We start from the raw sequence: 18,816 nt of genomic DNA, 5'->3' as shown, positions 1-18,816 counted from the left end.
CCCCACACGGGTCCAGTATGTGAAGCCCATTTCTGGTGTCCTCCGCCATGATGTTGCTGGAATATTGCTAAAAGCGGCGTTAAACCACACTCACTCACTCATTGATATTACATTTCTAATTGCAACTTATGAACATTGTATTGATTTCTTGTTCCTTCAGGCCTTGTTGTGTTTACCGAGTTCAATAAGGCACGAGTACTCTCACCTGATCTCAACACCTCACCTGATCCTGGAGCAGCTCCTCATGAACATGAAAGTAGGTATACAAGTGAGGGGTTGGGTGAAATGGGGTTCAAGATAACTTCACTTATATAGCGAAATGTATTTGTGGCTGCTTGTACGAGTCCAGGTGCATGCCAGTTTTATAGTGCGAGCCCACTGAAATACAGTGCCACAGTTTAACATGGATACTAGGGCTGTGTACGAGCAAAAAACACTATGTTGCAATATTTTAGGAAGCAGGTACCAGTACTTAGAGATCCTATTGTCAGAGTCAGCATGGTCGGTCGCCCCCATTGTGTATTCATGGATACTTGGAGGTAATAATGTGAGAGAAAAATTACTTTCGCATTTCCGCCATTTTGACAATCAGTTACGAAGGGACACATCATTTGAAAATTAACGTTTGAGAAGATTTTAGGTTAAGCGATACAAATAATTACAAAACTTGTCATATTTTTATTACCCAATATTCGGGAACAGAAAAAAAATATTGCAAGACTTCTTTTGAAAAGCATATTGCAGTATACTGGTATCCCGGTAACACAATGTAGTCCTAATGGATACCCCACTCAGACACTCAGACACACACATTATACTGACTTGCCGGGTAGGGTAACAAGTACCAGTACCATCTTTTAACATGTTTTGGCATGACACGACCAAGGGATTTACCACAAACCTTCCACTATCTGTGGCAGTCCTAACTCAATATACAGTGATTTAAGGCAATACATTTATTTATGAAGAGTTGTGTCCCCCAGCTGTGCCAGGATGCACTGGTTGCGGGTTTGAATCCAAAATTGCCCCCACTTATGCTCCCTGGTCTGTCAGCACCATATCATGTTCGTGGGTTTCAAGCAGAGTGATGTTGAGCCTTCCACATGATATAGCTGGAACAGTGTTCAAAGCGGAATGAAGACCAATATGCTCACTGACTGCAAAATCATAACGTATACCACGAAAAGAAATTAATAGTGGAAATAACTGAAAATGTTGAAATGTTTTAAATATGTCTGATTTGTATAGAAAATTATTTTAAGTGAATGTTCACATTACTGTTTCAGTCGGACCTGGCAGGAAAAGTCTTTCAGAAGATAAAACATGATTACTTCCTTGTGAAGACTGCCTCTCTTCGCTACAGTGTGGACCAGTTCAACCACTTGCTGGAGACGTATGCCACGAAGGCTGTGGAGGTCATGGTAGTCCAGTGTGTGGAGTCAGGTATGAGTGGACTGTTTCAGCACAGCAATGTTGTTTTGTTATTAATGCAAAAAGAATTTGAAAAATGCTATGTCCTGTAGATACCTCAGTGTTAAAAGGACTGATGGCAAAGTTTGATTAAACCCAACTGTTGACAAGAAAACATACAACAACTTCTGGAATATTGCATTTAGCTACGTTTTAATTCTACATCCCTAAAGATTGCCAGTCAAACAGTTACTGTTGACATTTTCAGAGTAATAGAAGCCAGGGTTCCACAAAGTGATTGTAGGGCTAAATTGATCGTAACTCCTATACTTTAACATAGACTTACGACAGTCGTACAACTGCTTAGTGGAACGGGGCCCTAGATGTATGTCCTGGCACTGCACTTGCCGGCATCAAGTCCTGAATATTTCATGGTAGCAACCCTGTAAAATATGTGACAGCCCGCCATGTTTACAATAGAGTATTTGGATCCATACGCTTTGAACAGTGACTTGTAGTTGGTGTGTGTTTGTGTTCTTACAGACAAGGAAAGAAGTCAAAGTGCAGGATCTGGTAGTTCTGGCAGGACGGATGAGACTGATGCCTCCCTGACCCCAGGCCAGAGATTCCTGGGAGAGTCCATCCGTGTCAGGAGAAGGGGTATTGAGGGGGCAGGTACGTTAATCTGATGTGTGAGTGAGTGAGAGTCCATCCGTGTCAGTCGGGAGGCATGAGTGTGCAGTAGAATATGTAGAGAGTACAAAGGTCACTTTACATGTTTGAATGATTATTACTTAGGCAATGTGTATACATCTCTAAAACTGAAACAACCATTTCACCTTCCATGTCTTTTTTGCTCTGTTTTCAGTGTCACCGAAGCCACGAGGACAATCCCCTATAGCAACAAGCCCCAGCAAACGGTCGGCATTGCCCCACCCAGCAGCACCCAGCAAGTTTGTGATGCCTGCTCATCCTCCAGCCAAAGAAGACTGGGTGCCAGACTCAGCAGCATCCAATTGTATGGTGTGCAATGAGCGATTCAGTATGGTACGTATGTCCCATTGAGTATTATCCAGGTCTTGGTGAGGCGCTGAGCTCAAATCAATGGGTTGGATAGTTGTGTACTAGTGCAAGGCGCTGATGGACTTTCTTGTGAAGAAGCCTTGTTTGATTCATTGACCTGTTGAAGTAGCAAGAAGTAGTCCTGAAGTTCATTTTTTCCCTTAATCAAGTAATGTCAGTGTTAGTTGGTACCTGGGAGAACGGCTGGCCCAGTGATCCAAGGTTTGCATGTCACAGAGTTGCATCCCTTGTGTCATGGCCATGCCATTATCTGCTGATACAAAAGCACAAAAGTGGTAAATGTTTACAACCTGCATCACCTTCAGCTAATTTTCCCTCACATTAAACCGACATGTAGTAAAGTGAATGAAACACTGATTAAACCCAATCACTCATTCCATTTGGAAGTTTATGTACAACAGCTGTTATTGTTGATATACTTTTGATGATATACTGTAAATCTGGAAGTTAATGGGTCTCCAAATTAATACGACTGCTGACCCCTAGCCAAAAATGCGACTCAATATCAATAAAATAAACAGTGTTTTCCTAAAAACAACACGCAGTTTATATGTTTTACCTTACCTGACGCTACACAGTGTTCTGCTTTAGCACTGTGTAGTGTCAGGTAAGTATAAAAACATTGCATTTAATCAGAAATGCTCATGTTTACTCTGTTGACTGGCATTACGGAAGTTCAAAGGCAATAAAATAAATGAACCAAAAACGGTTCACTGATTGGTATGCGTAGAAGGTGTCAACAAGCTTGACACGAGTGGGTAAAACTCTTGACCCCAGCAGTGCACCAGTGTGTGTTAATATTCAAGTTGGTATTTCTGCTATCCAAAGTGTGCAGTGAGGCCGTCTTATTGTTGATAGTCATTTTAGAGACATTAATGCGAAGTTAATTTATAATAATACGAGCAAAGACCACTTGCATTTTTCGCATTTAATTCACGCTCTCGTTAATTTCAAGATTTATAGTATTTAAGATAGTCCTTTGTCTTTGGGAGCCTAGGATGATGGGAGAGTGATGACAATATTTACTCTCTCCTACATTTTTTTCCATCAGTTTAACCGACGCCACCACTGTCGTCGATGTGGCCGGGTGGTCTGTGCTACTTGCTCCACCAAGCGTACAATCATTGATGGTGAATCTTCCAGGACTTGTGATGAATGCTACAAGCAGAGATTTGGTTACAGGTGAAAACTTATTCATATCTTTGGCTTTTCAACAATGATAACAACAATAACACAAGAGGTTAGTTAGTGTTAGTTAGTGAGTATGGTTTTATGCCGCTTTTAGCAATATTCCAGCAATATCACGGCGGGGGACACCAGAAATGGGCTTCACATGTACCGTATATCGCTGTGTATAAGGCGACCCCACGTATAAGACGACCCCCCTGTACACGCCTTCAAAATCAACCCAAAATCCTATACTCTGTGTATAAGGCGACCTGGAAAAACAGCGGGAATTGATTTCAGCTTCACCGGTTATCACATGTTAGGTCACATGTGCAATATGCAAATGCTTACCGGTACTTCCGGGTCTCTACACACGGATGTTGATTGTTTTACCGTGTCAGGTGGTTTGACAATCTGCATCGAGGCGAGGGTCATTTCAACTTTATTTGCAGAAATTATTAAACTTTATTCAAGGAAAAGAGATACAAATCATGTTTATGTATGGAAATAGTTATTGGAACAGTTATTTAGGACGAAATGCGAAGTTTTATTGTCAAATGCTGGGCTGGCTATCGGACGCCGGTTGACATCGCCAGTGGAAAAGAATGTGAGATCTTCGACTCCGTGTATAAGACGACCCCCCTTCTTAACCCCCTCATTTTAGGTACGAAAAACTCGCCTTATACACAGCGATATACGGTACACATGTCGGGAATCAAACCCGGGTTGTCGGTGTGAAGAGCGAATGCTTTAACCACTCGACTACCCGACCGTCCAAACACAAGAGGTTTTCTATACATTATATTTAATTTAATAACTGCTCATGTTTCCAGCATACTTCTTCTCCAGTCTCCAGAATTCATTTCTGTATAAGACTGTGTAGATTATGTTAATTTATCAAAGATCAAGTTAACTAATATTTTCTACACTTATTCCATGTAAAAGTATAAATTATGTTGTTAGAATAGTCTGACAATTTCATTCATACAGAGCCAAAAACCATTAGGAATCTATATTTGCATGACACAAACATTAACATTATAATACGCACCTATCAAATTTCAATGTTTTAGAAATGAATTATAACATTGTCTGTTCTGGGGACCAGCAAACCTGTCAACCATGCTGAAACTGTCAAAACGTTTGGCGTACCATTTTCATCGATGGAAATTGATGCTCATCATGTCAATCACTGACTTGATTATTTACAGACCTCAGTGATATAGGCAGATTTTTGCTGTGTGCTGCGTTAAACAACAAACAAACAAACACAATTTTCTTGGATAATCAAGTATTGGTTGATAAAACAGTGGTTGATAACATCCGATATGATCAACTCTGTCGAGGTGAGGGGGAACAGGTGGCCCAGTCGTCTAAGGCGCCAAGACTGGCTGTGCAGAATTGCTTCCCTTGGGTACACCAGTAACCTATTCTTGTGGGTTCGAATCCCAGTTTGCCCCAATTATGTTTCTAGGTTTGTCAGCACCATACCCGTGCTCGTGGGTTTCACTGAAGAGGTACACGGGCTTTCCTCCCACATTGAGCTGACATGCCATGATACAACTGGAATAATGTTAAAAAGCGGTATTAAACCCAACTCACTCACTCACTCACTGACCATATCTTAGGGAATATTGCCTCTGGTCTTAAGAGAACAAAAGACATTTTTCAACTGACCATCTGGTATGGGAATCACTTGCACATCTCGTATATCGCAGTCTATAAAGGGAGCCAGCCTATTAGGTGACCACCCTGTAAAAGCCTTCAAAATCAGTGCTAATTTAAGAAAAAGAAAATCAAAACTCTTCAACCCTATGAATAAGGCGCCCCCCCCCCCAATTTTTTTTTACAAAAATTCTAGGTATGAAAAAGTCACTTTATACACAGCGATATGCAGTATGCAAATATCAGAAACTTCAGACACTTCTGGTCATCCTCCCTTGAAATTCACAAATGTAGACTAGAGTGTATTTTCTGTTTGGCCCAGTGATTCCAAGAGCCAGGGAGAGTTCTACAGTCAGCGCAGAGAGAGTGTGATGGGTCCGGGGGGCTCACTGTATGGCTCTAGCAGTGGAGGAGTTACCTTCCCTTGCGGGGGCCGGCAGTCAGACTTAGTGGCAGCTGACAGCTGGATGCTGCGTAATGATGAAACGTATGACCATGAACTCAGAGAAGAGTTCTATTATGAACAGGTATGTCATACCTTATGTGTTGCTAAACTGCTGTTTGATAAAAGATGTACCCGGTACTTTTATTATACCCTCGACCTAAAACTTGAAAACTACTGCATAGATTCTTTTCAAACTTGAACACTTTTTATGCCTTAAGGAGAAGTGCAGTGCGAAGTTTGGTTTCAGTATTTGGATTTTCTAAAAAGATAAAGATTTGTTTCAGATTTTTTCTTAGATTTCTTTTCTGAAACATTTTTGCGACCTATAACTTGAAAACTACTGCATGGATTCTTTTCAATTTAGAGAACAGTTTCCATACTAATAGAAGAGGTGCAGTGCAAAGTTTGATTTTGATATGGGTATTTTCTGAAAAATATGATGGTTTTCAGGTTGTGAACTTCTAAACTTGGCTGCCATAGTACATCCATATCTATATAAAAATGCCCCAATCTCCGACTCCAAATATTTTTCAACAACTAAAACTATATGGATATATAAGCTATATCACCTATAGTATCCATTTCTGTTTTTAAGGCGCCGAGTGTCTCGCTCTGCATCTCCATCCTGGGTAACCATAGCCATCAGAAAGAGTGTGGGCAGCAAATGCTGAATATGTGTGACTATCTGTCGGAGTTCCTGCAGCCCATATCTCCCGGCGTCCCCAACCCTGAAGTAGATTACAGCCTTATCATCAGGTATAGTTGTTATGAGTTAACAAATGTTTTACACCAAAGTAATGTCATATCTATTTCACATTTGTCTTTGGACCCGAGAACATCCGGGTTAGAATAGGTCTTCAGCAACCCCTGCTTGCCGTAAGAGGCAACTATGCTTGTCGTAAGATGCAGCTAACGGGATTGGGTGGTCAGACTTGCTGACTCGGTTGATGCACGTCATCGTGAAGATCCAGGTTAGAATAGGTCTTCAGCAACCAATGCTTGCTGTAAGAGGCAACTATGCTTGTCGTAAGATGCAACTAACAGGATTGGGTGGTCAGGCTCACTGACTTGGTTGATGCATGTCATCGTGAAGATCCAGGTTAGAATAGGTCTTCAGCAACCCTGCTTGCCGTAAGAGGCAACTATGCTTGTTGTAAGATGCAGCTAACGGGATTGGGTGGTCAGGCTCTGCTTCGGTTGATGCATGTCATCGTGAAGATCCAGGTTAGAATAGGTCTTCAGCAACCCATGCTTGCCGTAAGAGGCAACTATGCTTGTCGTAAGATGCAACTAACAGGATTGGGTGGTCAGGCTCACTGACTCGGTTGATGCATGTCATCGTGAAGATCCAGGTTAGAATAGGTCTTCAGCAACCCATGCTTACCGTAAGAGGCAACTATGCTTGTCGTAAGATGCAACTAACAGGATTGGGTGGTCAGGCTCGCTGACTTGGTTGATGCATGTCATCGTGAAGATCCAGGTTAGAATAGGTCTTCAGCAACCCATGCTTACCGTAAGAGGCAACTATGCTTGTCGTTAGATGCAACTAACGGTATTGGGTAGTCAGGCTTGCTGACTCGGTTGATGCATGTCATCGTGAAGATCCAGGTTAGAATAGGTCTTCAGCAACCCATGCTTACTGTAAGAGGCAACTATGCTTGTCGTAAGATGCAACTAACAGGATTGGGTGGTCAGGCTCACTGACTTGGTTGATGCATGTCATCATGAAGATCCAGGTTAGAATAGGTCTTCAGCAAGCAATGCTTGCCGTAAGAGGCAACTATGCTTGTCGTAAGATGCAACTAACAGGATTGGGTGGTCAGGCTCGCTGACTCGGTTGATGCACGTCATCGTGAAGATCCAGGTTAGAATAGGTCTTCAGCAACCCATGCTTGCCGTAAGAGGCAACTATGCTTGTCGTAAGATGCAACTAACAGGATTGGGTGGTCAGGCTCACTGACTTGGTTGATGCATGTCATCGTGAAGATCCAGGTTAGAATAGGTCTTCAGCAAGCAATGCTTGCCGCAAGAGGCAACTATGCTTGTCGTAAGATGCAACTAACAGGATTGGGTGGTCAGGCTCGCTGACTTGGTTGATGCATGTCATCGTGAAGATCCAGGTTAGAATAGGTCTTCAGCAACCCATGCTTACTGTAAGAGGCAACTATGCTTGTCGTTAGATGCAACTAACGGTATTGGGTAGTCAGGCTCGCTGACTTGGTTGATGCATGTCATCGTGAAGATCCAGGTTAGAATAGGTCTTCAGCAACCCATGCTTACTGTAAGAGGCAACTATGCTTGTCGTTAGATGCAACTAACGGGATTGGGTAGTCAGGCTCGCTGACTCGGTTGATGCATGTCATCGTGAAGATCCAGGTTAGAATAGGTCTTCAGCAACCCATGCTTACTGTAAGAGGCAACTAGTCAGGCTCGCTGACTCGGTTGATGCATGTCATCGTGTCCCAGTTGCTTAGATTGATGCTAATGATGTCAGTCACTGGATTATCTGGTTCAGACAGATTATTTAAGAGTGCCATCATATGGCTGGAATGTTGCTGAGTGTGGGGTTAAACAACAAACAGTCAAACAAACAAATCTTGGTTGTTCCATATATTTTTACTCCCTTGGGTCCAGTCTGTGTATTTTCATAGCAGTGAGTGGACATTTTTTAATGATTCTGCTTTAATGCATCAGGTGTCTTCTACTTTGTATCTGTTTGTGTGATGCCCCCAGTGTGTAACATGCTGCATGAACTCACGACAGTGATATAACTGTCTAGTTAACAATATGTGAGACATACCTCCCTGTTTGTTGAGTTCAGGTATGTGTGATGCCCCCAGTGTGTAACATGCCGCATGATCTCACGACAGTGATATAACTGTCTGGTTAACAATATGTGAGACATACCTCCCTGTTTGTTGAGTTCAGGTATGTGTGATGCCCCCAGTGTGTAACATGCTGCATGAACTCACGACAGTGATATAACTGTCTGGTTAACAATATGTGAGACATACCTCCCTGTTTGTTGAGTTCAGGTATGTGTGATGCCTGCATTCCGTCAGGTAATTAAGATCTGTAGAGGAATACAGGTACACAAGTTGAAAAGGCTACATTGGGTAATTACACAGAGCATTGTTATACTATTGTTTTTTTCAAATTTTTCATGTGTATTTGTTTGCAAAATACTTTCAGTTAATTGGGTAATAGGGGTTTATTTTACATATTTTACGCGAATACATAGCTTATCTGCAGCTTTGCATATAAATAAACACATCAAGTTAGACATGTCAACCCTGATGGATGCTCTCCCCTCAGCAGGGCTGTAGGGTAGCCTGGTGGTTAAAGCGTTCGCACGCCACACCGAAAGCCTGAGTTCGATTCCCTACATGGGTCTTATGGATACACCCATTTCTATATTGCTATAAGATATGTTGAACCACACTCACTCACTCACTCACTCACTCACTCACTCTTCTCTCAGCATGATGCGGCAGCTGCTGTTCCAAGCCAAACTGAAGTTCCTCCACTGTGGAGAGAACCAGGGCGTGGGCTTGTGTGACATGTACCAGACACGGGTCGACCTGCTCAAGATACTAGTTGGGGACAACTATAAAGATCTGCCATCTATCAAGGAACTCACCAAGGTCGACACTGTCAGGTCAGTGTAAACATTTTTTTGAAGACTGTAGAACATTATATGCTGAAGACAATCTGATTTGGAAAATGTTTATTTGATGAGTGCTTACCTCAAACAAGCCTCTTTTGAAAATCAAGAGTTAGTTGTAGTTTGCACCACTTTGTATGCTATGTATGTCCTAAGGGACATTATTTGAATTGCTGCACCCTCCATAAATATTAATTGAATTGGAAAGACAATAGCATTGATTTGAAGGACAACTTGTGAACACGCTGTTATGTAGTTTAGTTATTGTTTGTTAAGCCTCAAAAATGAAGGAAAATCCAGATGTTTAAAAGATTAAAACTACATGAACTATTATCCATTGGAGGACTTGCAAATTTAAGTGTAGACAGTGGTAAATCAACAATATCATATTGAACATGTTGTCGAGAAGTATAAAAACATGCGATGGGGAAAAAAATATTGTGTCAGTGCAAAACTTGAGTTTATTAAAATGTAAGTAAATTTTGGGAACCATACGTTACTGCGCGCTATAACTGAGTTAGCGGTATATTGAAGGGCACAATAGGGAGGGAACACTGGATACAAAGAGATGTATAATCACGATAATGGGAACTAAAGACAGAGAAGGACTGTACAGTTTCATGGATACATAGACAATAATAAGTGTTGAATGTTGAGCATCTTCATCGTGTGAATACTGGCTGTGTTGTTTCTGTTTATTTATAATGCACAGGTTGACATGCACCTAATGTCTGAGGATATTGAAATCACCTGAAAAAAACATGGATGATAAAATGACATCAAACAGTTTTTGGGGGACAGTACGGTTGGTATTTAACAGTCGCTTCAGAGCTCACTTCTTTTTAGTCTGTTGTGACATCCATCTTTGATGTTTTTAGACGTCTGCGTGACAAGCTTATAGAAGATGAGCGTCTGCGTCTGGCTATGGAGGTGTCCACCAAGTGTGGGCTGGACACGGGCGGGGTGTGGGCTGCGTGGGGCTTGGCCCGTCTGCACACAGGGGACTATGCTGGGGCCAAGGAGAAGTTCTCCCACACACTCAAGGTAACATTACTTTGAAAATAAGGCGATTATGCATGTCGTAAGAGGAGACCAACGAGATCGGGTGGTCAGGCTCGCTGACTTGGTAATGCATGTCATGTAATCCAATTGATGCTTGTGATGTCAATTACTGGATCGTCTGGTCCATACTCGATTATTTTTAGACCGCCATCATATGGCTGGAATATTGCGGAATAGTGTGGTGTTAAACTACAAAGAAACAAACAAATAAACTTTGTAGATGGGTGTAATAAAGGCATCAATCAATCAATGGATTAATCAATGGATTAATCAATCAATCAATCAATCAATCAATCAATCAATCAATCAATCAATCAATCAATCAATCAATCAATCAATCAATCAATCAATCAATCAATCAATCAATCAATCAATCAATCAATCAATCAATCAATCAATCAATCATAGTATAAGGCCAAGGGACCACATATAGAGTATAATATAACAGTCTTTTGAGGCAGAGGCATATTTAATGTAGCTCTTCACTACATGGCTGAGATAGTGCTGGTGTGACGTTAACTTTTAACTCACATATACAAAGAGCGCATTGCCAATGTATCTCAAACATAGTTTGAGCAATTTGTTGAGAATGACATATTTTTGCAAAGCAGTGTATTAATAAAATAATATCTATCACTGTACAGAGGTAACGTTTTGAAATATTTCTAATATTATTTCGTCTTCAATAGTATTTTAATCATATGTAATGCATGAAGACATTTCCTGGGCACTCCATCATTGAAAGTTATCTGTTTTTTCCAACAGTGTCCAAATGACAAGAATCAGCTGACCACTTCATCACGTCTGCTGATGGAGATAGTTGACTACTTGGAATCAATGCCCATCACTGGTACCACAGAGGTAGGTCACATTATACTGAAGCAACCTTCATAACACAGCATCATCTAGAATGTATCCTTGGAGATGGTTTAATTGTTCCTAATACCTACTGCACTTGGCTTGGATTATCTTTTATTTATTTATAACTGTTATTAATAATTGACAATTATTTTTCTAAATGCATGGCATGTACTTGCAATACATATTGTCATTTTATAATTGCTTGTCACTATTAATAATTCCAGTGAAAGCCTCCATGGTTAATTTATGATTAACTAAGAAAACGTACAACATTATGGATTTGTTGCATATAGCGACGCTTCAATGTAAATTCTTACACAGTTAATAAGTTTGATCTACATCAAAATGTCGCTTTATGCAATAAACCAGAAGTTGTTGTCCGTAAAGTTGTACATTTTCTTACTTACTCACCAACTGTCAGAATGCCAATCAAATGACCCGTGAAGATCCGGATTAGAATAGGTCTTCAACAACCAATGCTTGCCGTAAAAGGCGACTATGCTTGTCATAGGAGATGAGTAACGGGATCGGGTGGTCAGTCTTGCTTACTTGGTTGATGCATGTCATAGTATCCCAATTATGTGGATCGATGATCATGATGTCAATCACTGGATTGTCTGGTCCAGACTCGATTATTTACTGACCGACATCATATAGCTGGAATATTGCTGAGTGTGGCGTTAAACAACAAACAAACAAACAAACAAACAAACAGTTAATTGATGATTGCCTTTAGTTTAAACATTTGGTGGAAAGGGGGTTCTTCTGGTGGCACTGAACTTGAAAGATGTTATTTAAGCTGGCTGCATGATGGTTTTTGTTGAGCATTTTAGTTTCTGGCTGACTTTGCATGATTGATATGCTGCTGGATGGTGAACCAGTGCCTCTATAGTGACAGAATGTTGTTTGACATCGCAGTCAGCAATATTCTCAATCTCATTAAAATCAGACCTTAGTTCTCGCTACTGCTAAACAAAGATCTGAGGACATCCCACTAGAGGTCACGTCAGAACGACCTTTCATTCGACCAATCAGAACGTAGCTTACCATATCATGAAAGGACAGTTGGAATGTGATTTCTAATCATGCATCCTCGAAACCTTTAACACAGGGTGTTCCAAACAATAGTTACGGGTTTAACAACTGAATCCATACAATCTAGACCATCTATTAGCGATTCAAGGATGTTTTTAATCGAGAATTTGTCAAAATATGTTTCGAAGCGTTGTCGCCAATTTGAACATAGTGCCGTAAAGCACGAGAAAGCTGACTTCTGATTGGTCATTCCATTGGTCGGTCAAAGTTCACGCAAGTTCGGTCTGACTTTACCCGTAATGGGATGTCCTCAGATCTTTGTTTAGCGATAGCGAGAACTAAGATCTGATTTGAATGAGATTGGCAATATTCTAGTTACAGCATGGCAGCTAATACCCATATAAGTGTGTGGAAGGTTGGTGCGCCTCATTGTTGGGAAACATGGGACTTTCTTTAGCCATATGACACCGTCTTTCCCCTCATGATGTTTTACAGGCAGAATGTTTAAGTGTGGTTTTGATGCAACTGTAGTGTAGTTTGTTGAAAATATCTAAATCAGATTGGTCCTTATCATGATTTGAAGGCATTAGTTTTCGGATGATATTTTGATGTCTTGTACTGATATTCAGTCAGTATGCATGTTAAAAGTGGCATGTATGCTACTAGTATTACAGCTCATTGTGATTGTTATATGATGATAAAGTATAACGTGGTTGTGTAAGTGTCAGTAATTTCTTCTTCTTAGTCCAGGCAATCTAGGCCATTTTGTCACTCAACTTGGAACAAATTGAACAAAATTTATTTCAACATGGTGCATTTCTATAGTCTATATGTCAATAGTTGAAAACTCTCAGTGGCTCTCGTGAGAAATATATGCACATTTTGCATGAGAGCTTTCCAACCCAAATGATGATACTTGTGATAATTCAAATTTATCTCTATTCGACCGACTGTTTATTTTGAATGGGTTAGAAAAGTACACAACAAAGGGGCAGAAAACAAAGGTCAAAACCAAGCGTTTAACTTCATGGTCCTCTTCCCTCCAACCATCATGAGGAGAAGTATGACCGAGATGTGTCTGTAGTTTCTGAGTAGTGTGAGTCTTTCATCAGATCCAGATGCTTTTGTCCAGTCCTGCTTCCATGAAGAGTCTCATCAACCTGCCATCAGCTGTGAGTCTTACCGTTCATGCCACGTGCATGTTAGTGTGGATCCTCGCCTCAATATCTGCCATGCTTTAATCCTTGCTTTACTAATAACAGGTCATTATTGTTTAACTTCCATTGTTGAGCATTTGCCTGATAAATAATTTGTTCATGCTGAATAGCACCTTCAACAAACAAAAATTTTGTTTGCATAATCATGATAAAAAATTAACAATTTTTGTGTTCATTTAAAGAATGTATATTTCAAGATACTGTTTTTAATGTAAGTAAGAATGATATACTACACAAAAGAAGTTAAGGCTCACCTGATTCTTCCATATTACAATGGTTAATCTCTCATGCCATGACAGATTAACATTACCAATATGAAAGAATCGGGTGATCCTTAACTTTTTTTGAGTAGAATATGAAGATGAAATACTTTAAAAATGCACTCATTATTGTGTGTAAATTGATTGATTTAAGGATTGGACTATTCTTTTGTCTCACATATTGACAGCATTTCTTCTTATCAGAGGGTTCATTACCTCTGTGACTGCCTTCTTGTATGAGAAAATGATTGCAATCTTTTTACATAATCATTAGTGAATGAGGTGGTTGTGTCATAGAAGTCATGTTTTTGCAGATTTAAATGTAAAATCTATTCCCAAAGGTTATTCATACATAATATGTCCCCAAATATAATTAAAGGATGATATATATTCCCCACTGTATGCCAAGATTATGCGTTCCCCAGTGAACTTGCAAGATGGCACATGTTCACCAACACAAATACAAGATGTTAAAATTACCCCTCAATATGAAAGTAACATGATGAATTCTCCGATATATACATACAAGATGATGTTTATTCCATGTGCTCGTCATGTCTGGTCACAGAGTCACAGCGAGGAAGGAAGCATTGAGACAACACAGTTCCAGGAGTGTCTCTTCTACCTCCGCACCTATGGCACCTTCCTGGAACATCTGACTTTCCTCCGCCGCAATGGTTACTGGATGAAGGCAGCTCAGTTTGTCCTCAAATATGTGAGTAGAGTCAGTGTGTGAGTGACTGTAGTTATCCTGGCACATTCGTTCAACATCTGACTTTCCTCCGTCGCAATGGCTACTGGATGAAGGCAGCTCAGTTTGTCCTCAAATATGTGAGTAGAGTCAGTGTGTAAGTGACTACTGGTAGTTATCCTGACATATTCCTTGAACATCTGACATTCCTCCGTCACCATGGCTACTGGATGAAGGCAGCTCAGTTTAAAAACATTTTCTTAACCTGGTTATGTAAGTTTCATTAAGATATTTTGTATGTTGTCAGCACTGTTTGTAAATTTGTCTTTGTAAAGACCTATGGTTCAAAAGTATTGATTATGATAAATGTTGGCGATAACAAACTCCTATACTATAATGACTTTTCTAAAATCTATCATGATCTTTGAAATGCTGATGAATAATAATTCCCATGAATTCTTGTTTGGATATGATCTACTGTTTGACAAATCCATTAGAATGTATTTATCAAACACTAAGAAAATAATAGATAAAATTGGTCTCTTTCTTTAATTCAATATTGGCTGTATATTTGTGCAGAGATGCTCCAGCGAGGTGTTTGTCGAGGCCCTGCTGACTTCGGCCTTGACATCCGGGGAGCTGGGCAAGTTGCTGGACCAGATGTTGATGCTGGATGCTAGCCTGGAGAAGTGGAATCCTTACCTCACTGCCACCTGCAAATATCTCCTGAAGCACAAGCTCGTCAATGCCCTCCATCAAGTCCAGCTCTTCATGAAGGTGACACAATCTACAGTGATCGATCCCTAGCTGCCTTGGGGGTCCAAATAATTGATGAGCGTTATAGACGATCAGCGGTTTAACCTAGGTGGTGTCGTAGGGGGTAGATGACCAACACAACAGTACATGCTCTGCCTACCTAACAGGATATACGCCCCACGTTTCAGAGCCTAGAATTGTAGTTGTTTATGATTTATAGTGTAGAAAAAGGTTTATCGAGTTTTATGTGCAGTAAATCCGCATCGTATATTCTTCAACTTATCACAACAATGGACATGTCCTTTTCATGATGCTGTGGACAATCATTGAGTAGGCTCATTGTTAACGTCACTTCTAAATATATGAGGCAATGTTTGACTGCGCTCCCAAATGAAATAAAATGACAGAACTAAGCAACTTCCTTTCCTCATCAAGTTGAAAGTTCAGATGCTTCTTGTCTATCTTTGGAGTTTATTTTTTGTTTAACGTCGATGACTTTCAGGTTTGTGTAGTTCCTTCATAAATTTCACCATCCTCCCTTATCCAGGATATTTTATCTCCATTCTTTTATAATAAATACCCTGGACCCTTCCATCTTCATAGTTTCCCCTTAAAAGTGATGTCAGCATCTCTGTGTCTCCTGCTTGTACAGAATTTCTAATTATAATCTGATTGATGTCTTCACAGAGTCATGCCATTTGATTCAGCCTGAAGCCTGAAGCAAGGGAGTTAACTGACTTAAAGTCAAGTTTTCCACCCTTGCTGAAATATGCTGGAATTTCTAATCTTGATCTTAGAGCCACCGGTTGCTATTATGCATTATGTCCCTTCTATGTCCCCCATACTGACCAATCAAATTCCATCTCTCATATCACTTGCATTGCTTCAAACAAAATGGTGGTATCCAGTCAAGACGATGTCATTATAATTAAGATCTTTATTGGATATTAAAAGGGGTTTTGCCTCACGAAGTGCATCAAATCACCTTTATTAGAAACATGAAAAGATTGGGAAAATATCTGTCAACACCCAGTTGACAGTACACATGCTCTGCAAATCCTGCAGTCAAACGACTTCAGCACGGCAGTTGCCATGTTATTTATGAACCGGATGTCGATTTCGTTACGGAGTTTTGATTGGACTATACATAGACTCGATAGTCCTGCCAAAATATAACTCCATAATTCCAGCCAAGTTCGGCAAGGGTGGAAACTGGACTTTTAAAGTCAGTTAACTCCCTTGCCTCAGGAAGATGTGTATTGAATTTCTCCAGGGTGTTTGATAGAACGGTGATACAATACACTAAGTAAATGAGGTTGACATGTCATGGACACTGTCTGTTATGAGACTTCATCAATCTCTCAGTCGAATGCATTATAATTTGATGTTTGTTTTCTGACCAGGATTACATACGAGCCGCCATGACCTGCATCACCCACTTCTACCAACGTAGGGCTCAGAGTTATGTTGACCTTGCTGGCCGTCTACAGTTCCTGTTCATGGCCCAGCAGCACATGCAGGCGTTCCTGGACCCTTCCAAGTGGGACAGTGTCCGCCACCCAAACAGCAGCCCGTCGATCAGGAAGGGACCAGATTGGAGTGGACACTCGACTGAATCGGCTGTCAGGCTTGTCCTCACCCCTGATGAGGTCACCAAGTGAGTTGCAAGGGTTATGTGCTCTTACATATGTGACCCACCAGGAGAAAAGGGACCTTATGGGTGCTAGGAAACAATTATGCTGTGCCGTCATAAAGACGTTATGATCGATTTTAGCTCACAATATTGCGAAAAGTACCTTTCTTCATCATTTTATAGACAAATCAGCCAATATTTGAAACAAAGAAGAGTCTTGATGAGTATTGAGGAAATAGTATACATGTATTTGCACATCATTTTCTCACTGAATAGTAAATGGCCTTTTTCACATGTTCATTGTTGAAAGGAAGGAAAAGGTTTACATTTTAATCCTTTCACTCATACGGATGAAAGTAAGTGTTCAAATTGTCACTGCTAATTGTGGAAAGGAGAATGTCTAAGGGTTAAAAAGGGCGAGGAATAGGTTACCTTTGCCAAAAACGTGTGCAGCCGACCATAACTGTGAACGGATGCTTGCCTTGCAAAGGTGTGAACGGAGGGGTGGACTTGTGCAATCAAGCGTGTCATTTTTGGGTGGCTTGTGTGATCAAGCCTGTAAGTTTTGAGGTAATTCCCTCAAACAAGACTATATATGAAGCGTCTGTCTATAAAGGCCTGCCTCCGATGTATTTTCATTTCAGCCTTTGAAATTGAAAGACGGGACAAGTAATATTATATAGTGCAAATAAGATTATTTACATGCCGCTTTCGTTGTTTTGAAAACAATATTTGCATTAATGATGTTACAGTCCATCCACATCTGCAAAGTTGTATATACCCATGAGACTTGCACTTTAAGGTTAAGATGAGTAATGTACAGGGTACATAGCGTTAACAAATGTTTGGGCCAAACTAAAAAAATATATTCTAAGATATTAAGTGTACATTCTTATATTTTAGACACATCCGAACTATCGCACTTCAAACTGAGGTGACAAAGTTCCTGGAACAGTGCCTGACCAACCAGGAGGGAGAATCCACAGCTCTTGCCGCCAGCTATGTAGTGGAGTCCCAGGCTTGCAATCTACCAACAATGTTTGGTAACAGTAAAGCTAGAGCTGACCTAGTCAGCATGGTGAGTTGGGAGCACTTATCACAACCCTGGGCTCGTGGGGTAGCCTTGGCTCATCATGCCAAACACACAGGTACAATGTGTGAAGCCCATTTCTGATGCCCCCGTGCCGTGATGTGGCTGGAATATTTATAAAATTGGCATCAGACCCTTCACGCATACTCTCACTTGTGTAGATGTAACTCTATTCGTAGACCCCATTGTCACAATGAACAGCTGCATCATTGCTGTTAATGCATTATGCAGTAATATTAGATGGCTACAAGCAAGATAAATAGCAAAGAACAATAAAAAACAAAGCGTGGTTTAGTTCACGATAAAACTTTGTTCTATCATGACGTCATTTCTTGAGATTCTAACATGCACTTGCAACTTGATGACGTTGTATATTTGACACTGTTTAGAGTGGGGAGTGTCAAGTGTGTTGTTCCCAATACTTGTAGCTAGGCAGTGCAGATAAATTAAAATATGGGTAAATATTTTACAGCTTGTACATTTTATTAACATCCTCAAAGAAGCTGTACATAATGTTGATATCTCATATAAGAAATAAAAGACTTGTGGTCATTGTTTTTTGTACAATAAAATGCTGCAGGGAGAATAAACCACTTGAAGCTGCACCTTTAATGGTTTATTCTCCCTGCAGTGTTTTATTGTACAATAAACCACCCTCTTTTATTTCTTAATTCACATACTCGCTCACTAGGCTTGTTTGCTATTGGCCTAATAATTGCATGTTAGATGGTCATTCTTCCAATTATGTTACCTGTCTCCTTATCACAAGCTTCTAAA

General features: G+C 40.4%; 1 protein-coding gene across 2 annotated transcripts in view; it reads left to right on the top strand.

Moving 5' to 3' along the window:
- LOC124134808 (zinc finger FYVE domain-containing protein 26-like) overlaps window positions 1-18,816 on the top strand; it is a 57,002-nt gene that overhangs the window by 30,592 nt on the left and 7,594 nt on the right. Inside the window, exons 25-39 of one of the 2 annotated variants that reach the window (XM_046499852.2) lie at window positions 161-256; window positions 1,287-1,443; window positions 1,954-2,085; window positions 2,279-2,457; window positions 3,545-3,675; window positions 5,648-5,852; window positions 6,366-6,526; window positions 9,252-9,428; window positions 10,313-10,478; window positions 11,262-11,357; window positions 13,505-13,564; window positions 14,438-14,584; window positions 15,140-15,337; window positions 16,720-16,973; window positions 17,853-18,027. In XM_046499852.2, the coding sequence (XP_046355808.2) occupies window positions 161-256; window positions 1,287-1,443; window positions 1,954-2,085; window positions 2,279-2,457; window positions 3,545-3,675; window positions 5,648-5,852; window positions 6,366-6,526; window positions 9,252-9,428; window positions 10,313-10,478; window positions 11,262-11,357; window positions 13,505-13,564; window positions 14,438-14,584; window positions 15,140-15,337; window positions 16,720-16,973; window positions 17,853-18,027 (2,334 nt within the window). The remainder of the gene's footprint in view (window positions 1-160; window positions 257-1,286; window positions 1,444-1,953; window positions 2,086-2,278; window positions 2,458-3,544; window positions 3,676-5,647; window positions 5,853-6,365; window positions 6,527-9,251; window positions 9,429-10,312; window positions 10,479-11,261; window positions 11,358-13,504; window positions 13,565-14,437; window positions 14,585-15,139; window positions 15,338-16,719; window positions 16,974-17,852; window positions 18,028-18,816) is intronic. The other variant, XM_046499854.2, reaches the window with a different exon arrangement.

The sequence above is a fragment of the Haliotis rufescens genome, unplaced genomic scaffold, assembly GCF_023055435.1.
Source record: "Haliotis rufescens isolate VD_foot unplaced genomic scaffold, xgHalRufe1.0.p SCAF_3, whole genome shotgun sequence".
Lineage (NCBI taxonomy): Eukaryota > Metazoa > Mollusca > Gastropoda > Lepetellida > Haliotidae > Haliotis > Haliotis rufescens.
This window is presented reverse-complemented; position numbering and strand designations above follow the sequence as displayed.